Source organism: Lupinus angustifolius, chromosome LG16 (genome assembly GCF_001865875.1).
Source record: "Lupinus angustifolius cultivar Tanjil chromosome LG16, LupAngTanjil_v1.0, whole genome shotgun sequence".
Lineage (NCBI taxonomy): Eukaryota > Viridiplantae > Streptophyta > Magnoliopsida > Fabales > Fabaceae > Lupinus > Lupinus angustifolius.
Genome location: NC_032024.1, coordinates 20,567,508 through 20,588,428, shown reverse-complemented (window position 1 = coordinate 20,588,428; position 20,921 = coordinate 20,567,508). Strand labels below are relative to the sequence as shown.

At 31.3% G+C, this 20,921-nt stretch overlaps 3 protein-coding genes and 1 non-coding gene across 7 annotated transcripts; 3 read left to right on the top strand and 1 right to left on the bottom strand.

Moving 5' to 3' along the window:
- Positions 1,263–6,905, top strand: LOC109328886 (G-box-binding factor 3-like). 4 transcript variants are annotated; one of them, XM_019562519.1, is made up of 13 exons: positions 1,263–1,430; positions 2,441–2,575; positions 2,677–2,733; positions 3,685–3,780; positions 3,897–3,977; positions 4,204–4,245; positions 4,334–4,494; positions 4,617–4,665; positions 4,807–4,855; positions 5,149–5,378; positions 5,773–5,850; positions 5,971–6,075; positions 6,446–6,905. In XM_019562519.1, exons 2-13 carry the CDS (start codon positions 2,513–2,515, stop codon positions 6,650–6,652), a joined length of 1,218 nt encoding a protein of 405 aa, XP_019418064.1. In that variant the 5' UTR covers positions 1,263–1,430; positions 2,441–2,512; the 3' UTR covers positions 6,653–6,905. The 4 variants fall into 4 exon arrangements, with proteins under 4 accessions (XP_019418064.1, XP_019418063.1, XP_019418061.1 ...); XM_019562518.1 differs by having other exon boundaries at positions 1,264–1,430; positions 2,461–2,575; positions 5,971–6,096; XM_019562516.1 differs by having other exon boundaries at positions 1,264–1,430; positions 5,971–6,096.
- On the top strand, positions 9,735–13,607 carry LOC109329780 (putative glucose-6-phosphate 1-epimerase). Its single transcript, XM_019563599.1, has 10 exons — positions 9,735–9,749; positions 10,116–10,193; positions 10,616–10,839; positions 11,022–11,096; positions 11,481–11,537; positions 11,624–11,787; positions 11,929–12,063; positions 12,674–12,776; positions 12,936–13,035; positions 13,346–13,607. Exons 3-10 carry the CDS (start codon positions 10,726–10,728, stop codon positions 13,555–13,557), a joined length of 960 nt encoding a protein of 319 aa, XP_019419144.1. The 5' UTR covers positions 9,735–9,749; positions 10,116–10,193; positions 10,616–10,725; the 3' UTR covers positions 13,558–13,607.
- Positions 13,993–14,064, bottom strand: TRNAM-CAU. Its single transcript has one exon. It is a non-coding gene; the product is annotated as a tRNA-Met (tRNA).
- Positions 14,659–17,073, top strand: LOC109329782 (ubiquitin-conjugating enzyme E2 10-like). Its single transcript, XM_019563600.1, has 4 exons — positions 14,659–14,872; positions 15,771–15,898; positions 16,636–16,740; positions 16,916–17,073. Exons 1-4 carry the CDS (start codon positions 14,803–14,805, stop codon positions 17,057–17,059), a joined length of 447 nt encoding a protein of 148 aa, XP_019419145.1. The 5' UTR covers positions 14,659–14,802; the 3' UTR covers positions 17,060–17,073.

The window sequence follows — 20,921 nt, the reverse complement described above, 5'->3', positions numbered from 1 at the left end:
AAAGGACCATTTCAATTCAATTATGTAATATAAACCAATTATCTATTAGACTATTACTACTATTTATTTATTAATATATGTGGAAGAGTAATTTTTTTAAGATTAATATATAAATACAATGTTTAATGTATTTATTAAAATATTTTTAAGTAGGAGTATTCTCTCACCTTATTGAAAGTGAATCAATTTCTTTGAATGCATGACTCTTATTATAGTTCTTAAAATGTGATTTGTTTTATTTTCTAATGAGAATTTGCTACTATTTAAATCTTTTACGTGCATTTTTGGGTATAGTGTATACATAGACATATCTAAGAAGAAAAAAACACATTGATTATTAGTGTCTTTTGATTAAGTGTTAAAGAATTTGAATTCACTTAAACAATGTCTTATATTTAATGGTTTAGTGAGAGAGATATATAGACAATTAGAATTACTTTATTGGATAATTTGTGGATCTCATTTGACATTATTTATGTTTATCTCTCACCAAATTAATCACAAATTTAAATCCCTCATATTTGAATTTTGTGAATTAGTTTGTCATTTATACATTATGTGATGAATTGAGTTTTTGAGTTGTATTAACAATTTAAGTGCAATATATCACCACTTTCTCATTTGCATAAATTTATTTCAGAATACTTTTATTTCAATCCTTCTATATTCAAAAATCATATTGACCCTAAAATAAAAGCATATGCACATTTGATATAAAATAATTTTTTGTTTATAAACCGTAAGATATAAATAGTAAGATTATGATTGTTAATTTATCAGTATTCAATTCCTTAATGAGTCTTTTTCTTAATATCATATGTATAAAACTCATACAGTATATTTATACGCTTTTCTCATCAATTGAGACCCAAAAACAAAGGAATTTGGATTCTCTTTGGTATTAGATGAGATAATGACATATGACGTTTACATTTTTTTAATGGTTCAAATTTTAATTCTTTTTAACTAAAGTTCTTTTAAAATCACCAAATTAATACGAGCTTCACAGTACTGGATTGTCGAATACAAGAGAAGATCCGACTCAAAACAAAGAGGCTTAATAATAGTAGGTGAATGAAATGATGAAGACGTGTAGGGTAATGGTGACGTTGGAATAAACAAATTGGCCAGCTCAACAACCCACACCGTATATATACACCGTATGTATACATCCTACATATACATACGACACGTGTATGATGACGTGGATTTTACCTCTTTTCTCTTCTTCTCCTTCACCATCACCACTCTCCTTTTTCTTCTTCTTCTTCTGTCAGAGAGAGAGAGAGAGAAAATAAAATGATACCCATGTGAAATTTTCTCCAAAAACCTCAACTTTTTGTCTTCAATTTGAGTTTGCTTGAAGAATCTACGTTGATTGTTATTTTTCTCTATTTTTTTGGTGAAGAGAAGAATTGGGTATCTTTCAGGTACGTTGAATTTGAACTCTTATACTTTATTGGTTGGAATTTTGGTCAAGTTTTGTTTTTTAAAGACTTATTCAGATTTGGGTTCTGAGAAAATTTAATATTTTTTGTTGTGTGTGTGAGAAATGACTCAATTGAGTGAATTTTAATGTATGCAAGTTTGAAGCTTTGTGAAAAATAGAACAAGTTATGTTGTTAAGTTTATTTGTTTTGTTAACTTTTTCCATTAATTTGTAACTCTATATTTATTCAGCTAACCATAGAAGAGAGTTATAATTGAAGGGTCTTCTGGATTTGAATTTTTGTGTTTTTTCATTTCATGTTTTGTAAATTGTTGTAACCAGCTGAAGAAGATGTATTGGATCAGTGAATAAACATGTAAATCCTAATCTATAGAGGTTCAACTTCAATAGTACTTGACCCATGTGAAGAAATGAAAATAAAAAGTTTGGTTTGGAAGGGTACTTTTGTCATTTAACCTCCCTGAATGTGTCTTGTTGGAATAGATTATGTTATGTTGTGTTTGTTGTGTCCAACTGTCCATGATTTTATATAATAGATGATGTTGTGCAAAGACAGAATTGACCCTCTCTCTTGTTCTGTCTATATGCTCCTTTGGATTGGATTGGATTATGCATATTTTACTATTAACATTGCAGTCTTTACAAATTGAAATCTCAAGTTCTGATTAATTATGAAGTTACATAAGCTATTGAAAATTATACTTGTCATTAGTATAGATTAAATCTAAAACTTGGTTCACTTTGTTAAACTCCATCGCGAATTACTGAGTTATTAAGAAAATTGCAATCTTTGTATGATTCCATCTCTTCCTATATTTGTATAAGTTTTTTCTAATTAATTTATTACTTTATGAAGCAGTAATTTTGAATTGCTGGAACTTTATGATTTTTATAGTAAAGATTATTCTTTGCAACTTTTTGAATAGCATAAATCTTGGTTTATGAGTTTTGGCTTGCAACTTTTTGTCGTAATAGCTCATATTAATGCAGTTGAATCAATTTTCAAGCAGCAGCAAGGATCCTTGTACAATATTTGACTCTGTTTTCGACTCGGCGCTTACTATGGGAAACAGCGAGGAAGAGAAATCTACCAAGACTGAAAACCCTCCTTCACCTGTGACAATGGTAAGCTCTTAACAAGTGTATTCGAATGTGAATGCATTTGTAAAAAAGCTTGTGATTGTAATTTGATACTGTGTTTTACTTCTCATAATGAACTGGATCAGGCCAACGGAACCAACCCGACCAATATTCATGTCTATCCTGATTGGGCAGCTATGCAGGTTATCAACTACCTTTTGCCTTTAATTCCTTTGTCGGTCGACGATTGAAGTGTTCATTGTAGTTTCATGTTAGCTAACTTGAATCGAGATAAACCACCTTCAATTTGTAGTTTTTAAAGCTATGCTACTATAATAACTTAGAAAATCACTGTCAATGATCACAACATACCCCCTCCGTAGAAGCCGGTGGATCAAGCGAAAGGTTACCTTTGACCTATGACTAAATGATATCTTTTTGTCCATGACAATTGGATAGAAGTTATATTGACTCTGATACCATGTTAAGGATCCATATCAAAACTAATTGACAATGACAGGAGTAGTCCAACGCCAAGGTTCCATCCGGTGCGGGACTTCCCAACAATACCATTCAGTAGTAGCTGTTACCTTGTGAAGAAAAAAAAGACTTTTTGGAATTTAATTTATTATTCCATTTGTCCCAAGTTTTAAGCACAATTGCCCACCTCCGAAGCACGGATTTGTCACAGACACTCACGTGTCGGTGTCAGACACGTATCCGACACGAATACGCTCGGATACGTATCCGTAGAGTATTCAAAAATTAAAAAAATAAATAAATATCAAGACACGTATCAGATTCATTTTCAATAAAATAAAGGATATATGGATTCATTTTCAATAAAATAGGATAAGATAGATTCGTTTTCAATAAAATATGATAGATTTGTTTTGGAGGGCAATGATTTTCAATTTCCATTATATTTTTTACTTTGGATATTTTGATTTACACTTATAATTTTATCATATTTTATATGTTTTTTATTATTTTATACGTGTATCCCTGAACGTATCATATCCTATCTTTTAGAAAAAATGCGTGTTGACATATCAAATACGTATCGTATCCGACATACGTATCCGTATCCGTATCAGTGCTTCATAGTTACCCACTAGAAAATATGGTAACGAAATCTGTCTGTTATATTTCAGGCATATTATGGACCAAGAGTCGCTGTACCACCATACTACAACTCGGCAGTAGCTTCTGGTCACACTCCTCACCCATATATGTGGGGTCCACCACAGGTTGCACTCCAAGGCATCGTTTATTATATCCTACCAATACCATTTCGTGTTTTTTTTCTGGATATCGTATTATCATGACATGGATGAGTAACTTGGCAACTTACTTTTTCTTCCAGCCTATGATGCCACCATATGGTCCCCCATATGCAGCAATGTATCCACATGGAGGGGTTTATGCTCACCCCGGAGTTCCTATTGTAAGTTTTCATTATTCCGATTTGTTTTCACCCTTGTTTTGTCGTTGGATCTTACGTGCATTCTCAGCTGTCATTAACTGCACCATGCTTTGATAACTTTAATGTATCAAACTCTTCATAGCTAATAAAATCGGCAATAATATATATATATATATACACGCCTTTCATGCTTTATTGGTCGGACTTCTATATCCATGTTCTTATGATGTATATTCCTAAAATATAGGGGCCACCTCCACATGGTCAAGGAGTTCCATCTTCTCCTGCTGTAAGTTTTAATTTTCTCGAGATCGGTTCCTAGTGAAGTCTTTGAGTGCCACCATCCATGATTGATTTGAATTGGCATAAAAATGCAGGTTGGGACTCCTTTAAGCATAGAGAAATCACCGAAATCATCTGGAAATGCTGATCAGGGTTTAATGAAGAAACTGAAAGGGTTCGGTGGGCTTGCAATGTCTATAGGCAATGGCCATGCTGAGAGTGCGGAGCGTGGGTTGGAGAACATGCTGTCACAGAGGTTTGTTATCCGTTTTCTTTCTATATGAATATTGCCCGGAACATACTCTTTCTTACATGAAATAGTAGTTATTGTAATAGGGTTTTGTGGATAACCGATTAATTTTACGATGATATTAACAGTGGGGATACTGAGGGTTCCAGTGGTGGAAGTGACAGCAACACTTCAGGGGTGAGAAAGTTGTTGCAATTAGCAATTTTATTTTTTGCACTTCGTTTATCATCTGCAGTTGTGCACCTATAATCCATTTCTCTTTTAAAATGATTTGACGAAATCGGAACATTAAATCATATTTGCCCATCTTACGATCAGGCTAATGAAACAAGAAGGAGAAAAGGCGGTGAGGGAACACCAACCACGGGTATGACTCTGTCCTTCACCAAGTGTCACAGTCCTAGGATCACAATAGTAATTCTGTTATCATCATTGCACGATAGCGTTGACATATTTGATAGATCAGTTATCACATCGATTTCAGTCTTTATACGCTTTAGGTGTCGGTGTCCTATGCTTGCAAGTTGCAATTACTAATAAAATATTTTAAACCCAAAATGCATTACTTATACACAATCATTTGATGCTATTAAATTTACGAGTTATGATATCAACATAATTTGTGTTGATGGTTATGCTTTTTGCACGCTGTACAAGCAGATGAAAACGGTAAAACTGAGATGCAAGTTAGTCCAGCATCCGAAGAGGCTACAGCTGCTAGTAAGATAATGTCGGTTGTGCCTGCTGGTGTTGCAGGAAAGTTAGCCGGACCTTCATTTTCTTTGGGTACGACCACCACACTGGAGTTGACCAACCCTTCCGGTGTTAGAGCAAATTCCACAAGTGCTCCACAACCTTGTGCAGTATTGCCTCCTGAAGCTTGGGTACAGGTGTGGTCACTTGGTCCGCATTTAATTCATCCCTAGTGTTTTAGATCGTATATAATAGTCCCCGAACCAAAAAAGATGGTAAAAGTTTGAAGTCAAAAGAAATAAAGGAGCATGTTTTCGTTGCATTGTCTGACAAATTAACCAACTATAAACTAGCAATTTAAGGCATTTTTCACTGTTTACCCAATCACAATTCATAATATGCAATTTTAAGCGTTTTTATTTATTATCACGACTTTTGCTTTTGTACAATTTTCTTTACAATATTTTACCATCTTTTTGGGACAGAGGGGGTAACAAGTACAAATAGGGGTGCTTGTAAACACATGTAATAATAATGCAGTATCCTCATCTTTTGCTAAAGTAATTCCTGTGACTATATCTCAATTCTTAGAATGAGCGTGAGCTGAAACGTGAGAGGAGGAAACAATCGAACCGAGAATCGGCTAGAAGGTCCAGACTAAGGAAGCAGGTATAAATATTTGGTGTTTCTTTCTGACGACATAAACTTTCTATTGCTTCTTTACAATTCATGCACTTTCTGCAATTTTCACATTGGCTCGATACTAATGCTCATATACACCCTCTGCAGGCCGAGTCAGAAGAACTGGCACTTAAAGTTGAGGCCTTGAATGCTGAGAATGTGACACTGAAATCAGAAATGAAAAAATTGGCTGAATGTTCCGAAAAACTGAGGGCTGAAAATGCTACACTGAAGGTACTGTTTCAGTGATGTTCCTATGCAATGTTACTAATACAGTACCGATTATCAAATCGGTCAGGGTACTGATATAATGGTATAACAGTTCAACTGGTGGTTCACTAATTAAATCACATACACGGCCTGTATGACCGGTATGGTTCAATTGAAAACTAGCCTGTACAACCAGTTTCGACCGTTATGATTGCATGACCAGTATAATTGTTGTACCGCACCTGTATTGGGAATGGTTTACTGGTTGAACCGGCCAGCATGAACCAGTTTTTACAACGCTGTTCCTATGTACCTTATCAACTTCATGTTTTAATGGTGAATATTTCATTGTTTTCTTTTTGTTTTGACTCAGGAAAAACTTAAACATGTTGAAGTTGGAGAAACAGAAGAGATAATGTTGAAGAGCAAGATTGTAAGTACAGAAAATTTGCTATCAACTATTGATAGAAGTGTAGATGAAGAGAATGGTTTTTGTGAAAAGAAACATAACAATTCTGGTGCAAAGCTGCATCAACTATTGAATTCAAGTCCTAGAGCTGATGCTGTTGTAGCTGGTTGATAATGTAATAATAATGTAATTTTGGCATATTATTATAAGTCCAAAATTACTTGCTAACAATTTCTCAACAGGGGTAGTTCAGTTCAGTTCAATTTTATTGCATCTAAATCCATCAAAACTAGCACTAATTCATTGCTTTTCAGATACTTCATACCTTAAGGTTTGTAAAATTAAAAGAGAGTTAGAGATTTTAGTTTAGAGAGGGTTGTTGAATCTTTTTACCTTCATAATGGTATATCAGAGATTTTTGTTAGTTTGGTTTGTAATCTTTTGGTTTCATAATTCATTATGATGCTGCGTATGACTTGATGCATGTTTACTAACAAGACCTTGATTTAGTGGTGTAAGGTTTCATTGGATCCTCAAGGTTGAAGGTTCGATTCCTGAGAGTGATACTTGTTGAGATGGGCAACTACTAACCCCGAAAGGGATTAGCTCCTTACCTAAAAGGTTAAGGAGATACTTTAGTTAGTATCGGAAAAAAAATATTTTGATTTTTGAGCATGAGATTTTAAGAGAGGTACAAAAGGTTTGATAATTGTTTGTTAATGTAAATAATTATTAGTTATATAAGATGCCTTTTTATCCAATCAGATAGTTAAACTAATTAGTTGCTATATGAGAAATCTTTTAATTTGATGTTTAGCTCAGATATCGTATTAGTTATATAAAACGTTGTTCTATAATTAAACGGATTAGTTGCTATATGAGATATATTCCAATTTGATGTCTAGCTCGATCATTGTATCAGTTATATAAAACGTCGCCCTATCCATTTAGTTGTTAAACTGATTAGTTGTTATAAGAGATATGTTTCAATTTGTTGTTTGACTCGATTATTATATTAGTTATATAAGATGTTGTCTTATTCATTCAGATAGTTAAATTGATTAGTCACTACATGAGATATCTTCTAATTTGATATCTGATTTGATTATCGTACAATAATTTACTAAACCCGAAATCGAAGAATCTAATTATCCAAAAACAAATTATGGATGCAATTAATGAAATGTTAGATGTATTAAACTAAAAGTAACATGAGCCATGAGGAATAGATTCCAATTGCACCCTTGTCCATCATTACCCGACCAAAGACAAACACTTAGATAAAGTCAAATTAAAAAAATGTGAAATTTATAACTATATATGCATGTATGTTAATTACTATTTCACTAAACTTGAAAGTTATCCAACTTCTTCTAGAATACTTAATATTTCAAACTCTTTGTCAACCTTGTATTGAATTATGATGTTAAAATGTGATATGAGCCATGAAAGAGACTTCTCGATGAATTAAGAAGTATATGAAAGAAAACTTAAAGAAGCTTAAAGAAAGAAGAATGAGAAATAAAAAATGCCAAAACTGAATAACAATTCTCAATATTGAATTGATTTCTCAATATTAAATTGATACAAAAATTAGGGGAATACTCCTTATATACAACAAATACTATAATAGAAAATAGAAATTGTTAACTAGATAACCGATAAACTCTATTGATTAATTGATTATCACACATATAGTTCACATTAATAAACTAAAACAACTAATTATTCAATCAATTAATTATACTATTAATCAATTTACAGAATCACAACAATTTTAACATCCATCGATTAACTATAATATTAATTGATTATCACAACAATTTACCGTTCAAATACAGCAAAAGGATAAACATGCACTAAAATCGAAGACCTTTATTGAGATATGCAAATTACTAAAGTTATAATAAGAAGACTAAGTTGGGGTTGGAAAATTAAACTTTTGTAGAAAAATATATGTGACTCTTACGTTAATAAATCTTTTATTTTATAGAAAAATATATGTGACTCTTGTACTTTAGAATTAAAAAAGGAAAAAAAGGTTTAAGATTGGAATATCACTTTACTCTTTTTTTCAATTAAGCAGTCAAGGTAAACATGTATCATATTAAATTAGATTGATTAATTGATTAAAATATATTATATTAAATTCGAAAAATATATATCATAATAAAACTTAATCTCATATGTAAGATTGATTGATACTAGATGCTGTCATTTTCAACCATAAGGAACTTGTTTTCGAGGATATTGTGAATGAGTTTTATATCAATTTTTTTAATTTATATGTAGTTTTTTTATGAATTATTACAAAAAAAATACGGATTGACAAGCATATTAATAACTATCAAAACAATAATATATTTATACAAATATATAAATACTTTATCATTATTTTTATTGTTTTTAACTTTTATTTACTTCTTTTGAAAAGACTAAATGATCAAAATGATTATTGTACTACTTTAGTTGTCAAACATTCCAATTTTAATATTTATGATTATCACTTGCAATAAATTTAATATTTTTTATTTCCTTTTATATAACTTTTATTAAAGAAAAAGTTGAATCCATAGAGTGCCTGCAAAATATTACTCTTTCACCTAATATATAATAGAGTGATTTTATATGTGATGCATTATTATTATTATTAATATAAAGATTCTTTTTATACTACCTAAAATAATATATGTATATTGAAATTATTAAAGCTATAAATCATGAATCTAAAATTTAAATTTAAAAGTTAAGATAATAATATATAAATGTGAATATTGGAATGATAATGTAGTTTTCTTTTTCCTTTTCTCATAAATTATAGTAAAATCGTTAAGATTATTGAATTTTTATAATAAATATTATTTGAATTTGTGTATTTTTTGTTTATTACATAAAGAACTAATATATTTCGAGATATGTATTTGCTCTTTCCAATAAGTATCATTTTTCGTAATTAAACAACAAAATCTTATATCTAGACTAACTCCTTACCATTAATTAGCAGTATAAATTTTGATAAAATAAAAATGAAACAATACTATATAAAAATATATCTTTTATCTTTATAAAAATACAATATTATGTCGGAAATGGAATTGAATGTATAAACACACGTGTCTTTGAAACAATGTGCTAAAAGTGACATGATATGATATATCTCTATGTAATTAAAATAGTTGTATACTTTCATTTTCATCTCAGATTCTTCTTCATTCTCTCTCTCTCTCTCTCCATCAAAAAATGTACCTTTCAACTTTATACTAAAATGGTATATACAAATTTCACTTTTCTTTATTATTATTATATTAAAATTCTCAGATTTTGATTAAAAAAAAGCTCAAAAGTTTTGACGGTTTGTACAGGTAAGTACATATCTCTATGTCATAGATCTCTTCACTTAGCAGACATAACAATTCAACATAACCGGTTTTTGCTCCTTATCTTATGCTTTATAGTTTATACATTTTTTATCATAAATATTAACAATTTTGCCACCTACCCATTATTTCTCTTGTTTTTTCAAATCTTGGGTTGGTTGAAAGTTTTGAACTTTCCTTGATTCCTATGCAAGTTTAGTGTTCAGTGAATGCTTCTAACAAAAGGGTTTCTTCTCACCATTACAGTTTTGTTGCAGTTATTGAAAATAAGTTGATTCTTCTCATTTGATTTCTGAGTTTCTGAACAACATAATGCATTAATTCTGCCTCTTTTGGTAACTATACTTATAACTTCTTCATATATGTAGCAGTTTCTTCTGTTCCATGTGATTTCCTTTTATTATTGGTTTATTTATTCCATAACTTGCATTTTTGTTTTAAATTTTATTGTAGTTGTTGTAATTTGTTTTTCTAAAAAATATAAAAAATTTCAATCTTTCTGAGTTAATTCCGTATGTAATTGTATTTTTTTGGTGTGAATCTGATAAGTTTCAAATGTTCATTCTAATTGTAATGTTTCTGATTTTGGCTTTCATGAAATTAAATGAATTTTCTTATCTATTGTATTTTTTTCCTATAAAGGTTAGGGTTCCTAGATCTGGAGCATACTAGTGAAGAGTTTAGATGAGTTAAATTGGCATTTTAAGATTTTTTATTTTAATTGACAAGGCTAATTCACTTGCCTGTTGGTTTGTAGGTGTAGATTGGATTCTCCTTCAATCTTTGACATCATCGTGTGTCGAATTCGAGAGGGTGATTAGGATTTGCTTCGGCGAGTAGAGATATAGACGACATAAACTATTTTGTATGGGGCATCATTCTGCATCTGTGTGGGATTTTAGTGTAGCAACTGAAATCACAAAGGACTGGAATGGAATTGATCAAATCGTGCTTCGAAATCCACAAGGCGCTTCAGCGAGGGTGAGAACTCATCGATCAAGGCGTTTGTGTCAATTTTAACATAAGATGAAATCATTGTTTTTATCATTTATAGCTTCCAATGTTAATCTATGATAGCAAAACTTGGTTTGCAAGGATGGTTCTGGTTTAATTTTAGTATACAATAACGATTTGTGTGATTTACCTTTTTTCGTCAAAATTAGGTAAGCTTACATGGGGCACAGGTCACTTCATGGCGGAACGAGCAGGGGCAAGAGCTTCTTTTCACAAGCAGCAAGGTGTGTCTTTTAAGCTTTGATTAAAAAGTATCCGTAAATGTATCGTCTCGTAGACGCTTCCCGAGATGTGAAATTTTTCGGCTAAGTTGCTCTTTGATGCAGATAGTATATGAAGAGCATGGATTCGGATATGAATCAATTAATTAAACTCTCCTAGTAATGGAATGAATTCGGCTGTTGATGGCTCATTATCTTCTATGTTCATTAATCATATCAATGCAAAATTAAAAAAAAAACTTCTTTTATTTGTTTGTGAAGGGCCTTTTTGGCACCTTGGCTCGCGGATAATGATTTTTCTGAAATATGAAATCGTAACCCATTTTACTTGTTAAAGAGGCAAGTGGTAATGTGTTACTCCTTTCTCTTATTTCTACATGATTGTAGGCAATTTTCAAGGCTCCAAAAGCAATGAGAGGAGGAATTCCTATATGTTTCCCACAGGTATATTCGGTTACTATTTCGTATGTTCATTCCGAAAGATTTGAAAATAGACAAGTCACATTTCTTAACCTTTCTTTGTTTGATAGTTTGGAAACTGTGGATCGCTGGATCTGCATGGATTTGTGAGAAATAAAATGTGGGCAATTGATGATAATCCTCCTCCGCTTCCCGCAAATGATTCCGCCAGCAAAACCTTTGTCGACCTAATACTCAGATCATCCGATGAAAATATGAAGTGCTGGCCACATAGGTATAAACCCGGAATGCCATAAAATTGTGACTTCTGAGTTTTGTTTCAGTTAATGATTAATCTACTTTGATAGTTTGAAGCTGATGTATACATTTGATGCTACTTTTCCCTATTAAGCTAACAGATGCTTAATTATACCAGCTTTGAGTTCCGTCTCCGAGTGTCTCTTGCAACCGATGGTGATCTGTGTTTGACATCACGAGTCAGGAATATCAACGGGAAGTCGTTTAGTTTCTCATTCGCATATCACACATACTTATTGGTTTCTGACATTAGGTATGCATAATTCATCTGAAACAAACATTCTCTGGATATATTCATCATTAAATTAATTGTACTACGACTTTAAATTGTGGGATTTTAACATTTACCGAGTCAGAGAGGACTATGTTTCTTCCTTAGAAACTCTAAATATATATGTATGCTATGAAGCACCAATACCGACATCAGTATTGGATACAATACATATCCGGTAAGTCGACACGTATATTCTTGAAAAATATAGGATATGATTCATTTAAGATATGAATATAAAATATGCACATAAAACATAATAATTGTTCTGAAATTCCAAACAAAGAACATGCTTTTTAGAGATCAGTGAATACAAAATGAAAACCATATTGTCATAAGAAACCGTTACTTATTGTTCACAAATATAAATAATGTTGATCTTGTTTAATCCTTCTTCATCATTGTACGAATGTATTTCTTCTTCATTCTCTATAAAATAATTTCACTCATAGATAAGTCAAGAGTTTAAATGGAACCTCTAGAATCTGCGCAAGCATTTCGTGTGTATTGCTACACTTTTCACTCTTCGATATTTTTAATACAGAAGTTTCTTTAAGATTGGTAAATAGAACTGACATTAACAACTTTATAGTGAGATAAGGATTGAAGGTCTTGAGACACTTGATTACTTGGACAACCTTTCTCACAAAGAACGATTTACCGAACAAGGAGATGCAATAACATTTGAATCTGAGGTGAGTTCTTTGGATTATAATTCCATAATGCAATTTAAGCTTTTGCTTTAGGTAAAAGTATTGCATTTTTATCTTTATGCAGTTTTGTCAATCATGTTCAATTTAAGACCGTTATTATTATAAAAGAGGTTTTCGAATTTCATCCTTTTTCCATGGCAGGTGGATCGAGTTTATCTTAGCGCTCCAAATATAATTGCAGTTCTTGATCATGAGAGGAAACGAACATTCCTTATAAGAAAGGAGGGTCTCCCTGATGTTGGTAAGCTATTTAGCTAGTAAAAATTATTCGGGCCAATTCGATAAAGGATCGAGAGTTTGAGATACTTGCACTATGGTAGCGTTTGGCGCATAGACAAAATCGGATGAAACATGATCTTTTTTTCTATTCTTTTTAGTCCTGCCCTTTTAGTACAAAGATGTTCCATTTTTCAATCTCATGTTCTATTTATAAAATATTCTGTTCCGTCTCATTCTGACACGTCTACCAAACAAGCGCTACATAATTGTGTCTTGATACATAGTTTTATGGTGATTTCCATAGTATTTTTGACACATTTGTTAACATGCAGCTGTGTGGAATCCGTGGGAGAAAAAATCGAAGGCGATGACAGACTTCGGAGACGACGAGTATAAACATATGCTTTGTGTTGACGGGGCAGTGGTAGAGAAACCTGTGAACTTGAAGCCCGGAGAGGAATGGACCGGGAGGCTGCAAATATCGGTAGTGCCGTCAAGTTTTTGCAGTGAACGTTTAGGACTCGAAAGAACTGGTCTATTTTGAAAAAATGTACAAAAAATGTTAAGTAGATGATGGATCTATAAGTTAATGTTGCATTACAATAGCAATGTAGCATTAAGTTTTAGAAATTATGGTTTTTTTATTATTAAAAGGGTATCATGATTTCTTTTTAAGTAGTGGTTTTAGAAATAAAAAAGCCTTTGGTTTTTTATGAGAATGGCTAAAAATCTGTGTCTGTTTAAATGTTTGTAGAATTTTATAAGTTGTGTAGATGAAGAGTTATGCTTCTATTTATCGATTTATTTTAGTACTACCAAGGGTATTCCATTGTTCTATGAGTAAGAAATTAATCGTATGTGACTATTCCTCATAACAAATGAGGTTCTCAAGAATTAAACCTTTGACATTTCAGTCATGATTAATGAATAAAAAAACAAAGAAGAAAAGAATTTGTGGTAGTGGAAGCTTTCTCTTATTTATCAGAGCCAGGTTTCGATCCTGGGACCTGTGGGTTATGGGCCCACCACGCTTCCGCTGCGCCACTCTGATTCTGTTAAAATTTCAACCATATTTATCTTTCATTCTAACAACAACAAAATCTCTCAAAACATAAATACATTCTTCAACACTTTCATAACATCACATAATTCATAGTATTCCTCATTTTTCACCCATCAATTCCAATCACCAATCTCATTAAATAAACACATCTTTGTATCATTTCCTATCCACTACTTTTATCGCCCCTAAAATTATCCTAAAATGAAGATGAAGAGTAAATATTCATTTCAGTCTTTTATGTTTTTCGACTTTATCAATTTGATCATTTAAAAATTGAAAAACCCAAAATAGTTACCAATTTTTTTTAAATGTTGGTCAAATTAGTCATTTTAGGATCAATTTAGTCCTTATCAAATATTATGAAACATGCTAAAAATGACTAATTTGACCAATATTTAAATTTTTTGGAATCATTTTGGTTTTTTCAATTTATGAAAGACCAAACTAGCAAAGTCAAAAAACATAATGAACTGAAATGAGTATTTACTCAAACATCATTCTCTCTGATCTCAACATATTATTTTGTATATTAAAGATATTAATATTAACAATATATAAAAATAAATATAGTATTACTTTCATAAGCTTTTCTTCCTCCATTGTCATTATTTGTTGATTTTCATCTCTTCCTTCTCTCTCTCTCTCTCTCTCTCTCTCTCTCCCTCTCTCTGTATCTGCAACTTTCCCTTCATAGATCAAAAGAGAATCTTGTTATTTTGTTCTTCCATGGCTTCCAAACGAATCTTTAAGGAACTCAAGGACCTTCAGAAAGACCCACCTACCTCTTGCAGTGCTGGTACATTTTTCTTCACCAAATTTATCATCTTTTTACCCTTTTATGCTCTTTATATCTTCCATCTAATCATTATTCTTCATATCTTGCTCGATCTATCAGTTTTTGGAATTTTTATTCATGCATACTTGTGTTTTTGGATTTCTAGATTTTGTTGTTTATGTTGCTATTTCATATGTGAATCTTATAAATTTACTATCTTTGAGGAATTGGGGTTATATATTTGTTCTAAGCTTCACATTATTGGTTGTGATTTTAGAAGATTATCATCAACATTGGGATTTTCTGAGACTTAGGGTGCCTTTTGGTTAATCAGCTTAATTAAACCTTGCCCAATAAGCTATTTTGAAGTAAACTTAAAAGGGCTTATTTCATAAGCTTATTGGAATAAGCTAAAAATAGGTCATATGCTATATGTTCATAACCTTATTTTTACAACAAGTTGTTCTCTTATACTCGGATAATCTCTTCCAAACGCGCTTTAGTATAACCTTTCGATGGGGTGATGAGTGATCGGCTAGCGATTGTTATGGTACATTACCTAAATGCTTCCTTAGAACTCAAAGTTTTGTGACTATCCGAATCTCGATTTTTCGGTAATCAAAAGTTTAGGTGAGTTAGGTTGTGGTGGCTCACCAAGGTCCTCACACTGTTAGTGGAATTCGATTTTAGATGCAAGCCTTGGAAGAGAAATATCGATTGTAGATTTTATTTCGATGGTGTTATTTTTCGGATTATATCTGGGTAGTATTATCTTTCTGAATGCTTATTACATTTCTGAGTTGCAAGACACAAATGATATTTGAATTTTGTTTTCTGAAGTCCATTGTTTATCATAGCTTGTTGCATATAACTTTTAGATGTTGAAATTGTTTCTTTCTTGTGTTTATCATCTTCACAGGTCCTGTAGCAGAAGATATGTTTCATTGGCAAGCAACGATAATGGGTCCCTCTGATAGCCCTTACGCCGGTGGTGTTTTTCTAGTTACCATTCATTTCCCTCCCGATTATCCATTCAAGCCACCTAAGGTATTGTCTGTCCTGCTCAATATAACTAACAATTCTTCCTTTGTCATGCTTCGACAATAATGAAAATCCTTATGTAGTGGACTACTCTGGATGAATTCTATTTTCGGCTTAGTCGAACCAAGTTTAAGACACTATGTCGGGATGAAACTTTTGAGGGAACCTCCAAAGTAAAGACACATTCATAATTAATAATCAAAATAAGTTTATGCCCCTAAGGCTTCAAGCAACTAATCTAAGCATTCAAACTAAATAAAAGTGATTCCTTAAACGGAATCAGAAAAATCACTAGTTACACTCTTTTTATCGTTAATGTCCTTCACACTATTTCATTCCCATGCCATGTCAACATTGGTACCTGTGGGTTTCACCAATGCAACATGGGCAGCATTGCTTCGGGGAGCGGGTGTGCGCCATGGACATGGGAGGTTGAGATGAGGCCATGACAATAAGGTAGCGCTTCAAGTAAGATCGAGATGAGTGACTGTGCAGAAGTGAGGGAAAGAAGCAGAGTAGGTCGGTTGCACGACAAGGTGGGTGCATAAGCAGGGATGAGTTGTTTCAATCACTGAATTCTTTGGGAAAGATTTGCGCGACAAATCTTTCGAAAAATAAAAACAACTTATCACCTATTATGGCAGCAAAATGAATAGAGCTTAACTTGCATTTTCATTACAAATTTTGGCTTCAAGTTGTTCAAATTCTTAACCTTCTTTTCCCATCTTCCATTTTTCTTGCAGGTTGCATTTAGGACCAAAGTCTTTCACCCAAATATCAATAGCAATGGTAGCATTTGTCTTGATATCTTAAAGGAGCAATGGAGCCCTGCATTGACAATATCTAAGGTTCTGACATTATACTAAACTTCACATGCTTATCATCTTATGAAGATGATATCATTTATATGCCACAATCCACAATAGTAATGAATTAGTATTCAACGAAATATTTTCGGTCTTTTTTGCACCAAGAGGAACTGAAAAATAAGAATATTCCAATTTATGTGTAACCATTTTGCAGGTATTGCTCTCAATATGTTCCTTATTAACAGATCCAAACCCAGATGATCCCTTGGTTCCTGAAATTGCTCATATGTATAAGACAGATAAGTCAAAGTATGAAACTACTGCTAGGAGCTGGACTCAGAAATATGCAATGGGCTAGAGCATCTTTGGAATCAAACCCACTCTTATCATAGTATGCTAATAATAATAATAATAATCTTATAATGTATAATATATATCTTTTCATTCCTTACCTTGACTCAAATATAGAGTATATGTCTCTATGTTGCACTCATAAGTAAAAACAATTGGGGTGTTTTAGTTTGTTTGTATCGAAATTCTGTGGCTATTGTTCAATATTCCAACATGTGTTATTAACAATTGATGCATCATTCTTAAGAATACAAAAACTATTCATAAGATATTATTAGACCCAATGAATGAAAGTATCCATGAAGTGTGTAATAGAAACATGTGTCCAATGTGAAGATATTATTATTTCCCTCTAAACCATACACTCTGCACTTTCATTGTTAACAATGTTATACTAATTCCTATGTTATATTGTTATCATATAGTGACTCATTAGAACAATGACTATTCATTCTTAAGGTGATGTGTTCGAGTCGTGAGAAATTCTCTTTAGGAGGAATAAAATATTGCATGTCATATTTAAACTTATGGGTAATATACTCAATATATTCATGAACCGGGGGTCGTATGTCATTGCTAACAAAATTCGATAATAAGAGAAAAGTGTACTATCAAAAAAGTTTTGAATAATAAAAATTAGTAAAACTCAAATATAAGTTATTCTAATTATTATATAGACAAAAATGATTTGATATATTGCTATTAGTATATTTTCCTTGCATACACCTAGTTGTCTTTTTTCCCACCTTTTCATATCAAAGCATGATTTACTACCATATAGGAAAAATTCTTGCATTGCATTTTTCGAGCAATAACTCCATTGGCCTATGATTCGCAGGTGCATGTGAAATCTTGAATTTATATTAGAAATTTTAGTAGAAGTAGTATGACTTTTAATACAAAATAAATAATCTTTCTATTTTCTAATGGTGTATTTGCAAGTTGAGTTTTTGATAGGAATAGAGAAAAATAAAAAACTTTAAATTCATCTTATAAGTATATTTTATAATTCTTAAACATCCATTTTTATTCATTTAATATCGACAGATTGTGAATGTAATTATTTTCTCTGATCTTTTGCTAAAACGGAAAATGAAATTTCAGATTGATAGCTATTAGCAATCCTTCTTAAAATTCCAGCTACATTAAAAGTAGATTTTATTATAAATAATTGTCTATCCAAATTTCTTACATGGATATAGTGGTTGACTATTTTGCTCATTGTACCAATATTTAAATCAGAAAATTTGTCATTTTTTAGCAAATTAGTTAAACATTAAATCAATGCTAGATGCACATGCCTATACCATAAGGATCCTAACCATATACAAGCTCTATATATTAATGAGAAAATCTCAAACATTAATATTTAACTTTGTTGGGTTTAGTCAAGTGTGAAGTCCCACATTAGATATGCGGGGAGGAGTGAAAAAGTTTATAAGAAGGAAATGCCCATGAAATTAATGCCTTAAGGTTTTGGTTCAAGACGTGGTATCTCACTTGTGACTCTTCACTCTTCTCATACCCATGTAACAATAGAGGCTCCTCGGTCGCATTCTCGTCCAACAAACTTTTTTTTCCAAATAAGCATACTATTTACCTTTTTACCTATATATATAAGAATTGACACAATAAAAAAATGGAGCACTTGAAGAAACAATGGCACATTTTCATAGAGACCTTATAGGGTACTCTTTGAAGCCAAACCCAAATGATGATTAGAACATCTTTAAAGCAATTTGGAGATCATGATAGATAATAAAAAATTAGATTTTCCAATATGGGATTGTGGAAGTCCATTATATGATTCACATGAATTAGTGTCACTAGCTTATGCAATAGAGAGACACATGATTACATGGCCTAGTATTATTGGTCCAAACCCTTTCATCACCACCCAATTCTTTGAAACACATGAAGCAAAAGTTTCAACCAAAAGTAGTGTCACTAAAGGTTCTTCCATGGTAACTACATTTAGTGAAATTTTGGTGAAGAACTCCTTGAAGAAGAAGTTGAATCCATTGAAGAAGAAAAAGAAGGACAAGAGAAGAAGAACATTGTTTTATGAATTGTTTTGTGGAGGAAATTGATTATTCACACATGAGTAAAAAACAAGGTGATGATAATTGAGACTTTGATCTTGTCTTTGAATAATTGAATAACATACATGGTTACTTTTTGTCTAATTTAATTCTATGTTTTGAAATGAAAGTTAATTTTAAATGCTTCCACATTTTGAACCTCCTAATCAAAATAGTTTAAACCTATTATAATTTTCTTACAACTTGATTTTGACTTTCTTTAATTTTTTAGATAGTTTAAACCTATTATAAGTTAGTTTTGACATCCATTTAATCTCACAACATAACCTAAATTCAAAAGACAACAATAAATGTATTGATAAAGAAATTTCAGAAATTCAAATAATGAAGTAATATTAATATCTCCATTCCATTATTTCTACACTATCAATATTTTATATTATAAAAATTAATAGAGACATTATTATTTTATTTATTACATTGCAAGATATCATTACTTCAGGACAATACAATCTTGACAAACATTATACCAAATTATTAATTATTACAAATATTTTTACTAATTATTATGATCTCTTATTATTTCAACAAATTATTTTTATCAACCAACACGATGTTGGTATAGTTGATATAAGGTCTCATTAAATTCGTAAGGTTGAGTATTTGATTCTTAGGAGTGAGACTTGTTTATAGAAACTTTCCACATATAACCTTAAACGTCACATGTTTATAGAATATTGTAAAAAACTACTTTTTTGTTGTTGACTGTTTCAGAAATTCAAATAATGAAGTAATATCTCCATTCCATTATTTCCACTCTATTAATATTTTTATACTATAAAATTAATAGAGATATTATTATTTTATTTATTACATTAAAAGATAAAATTTTCATTTATAGTCAGTACAATCTTGAGTACGTGAATGAAAATCATACAAACATGCTTGATCTTGATTTATAGTCCAGAAGCAATCAGGACCACACCTTCTCCTATCCCTTTGATGAATATATGCATCAACATAGTGTAGTTTACCATTCCATACTAATCCACAGAAAAATTGTGTAGTTCCAAAAATATTTACCCGAAATTGAAACTCATAATCAAAACCATATGTGACATTATGAATACCAAGATCATCATCTCTTGATTTACAATGAACTTGAAGATTTATTCCTTCACCCAAATTATTCTTAATGTGAACATGTCTAATAGGAAAAAAGAGTATTTTTCCCTCACTTAATATAGTAAGATAGGAAATTAGGATTAATATGAAGATGGAGATATGGCTGGTAGGTTGAAACATTGTTGGTGTTTGAAGGTGAAAATTCTAAAGATGGAATGATTACTTATTTGAGAACATGCACCACTATACATATATATATATTCCACCCGTTCTACAAACAAAAAATTGAACAAGTAAAAAATAAATACTATTTTTTTAATGTTTTTTCAATTACAGTTGCAATATGTGGTCTTAATAACCACAACTTTTTCACACCCAGAGCACAAATAAAGATATTAAAAATTATTTTAAAATATAATTTGGATTAATCAATTAAAAATATTATTTTAAAATAATTGTTTAATTAAAAGGTGATTTCAAAATGATTAAACAAGTAGTTTCAATTAAAAATACAAAAATTTAAATTAAGAAAGACAAAATTTAAAATAATTGTAATTTAAAAAAGATATTAGGAGAAAAGAGACAAAATTAGTCGTAAGTCACCATTCCATTTTGATGGAAAATACAATTTTAGCGACTGCGATCTCCTCTTAACTTGAATATGAAAAGAATATACAATAGAAGTCACAACCATTCTTTTAT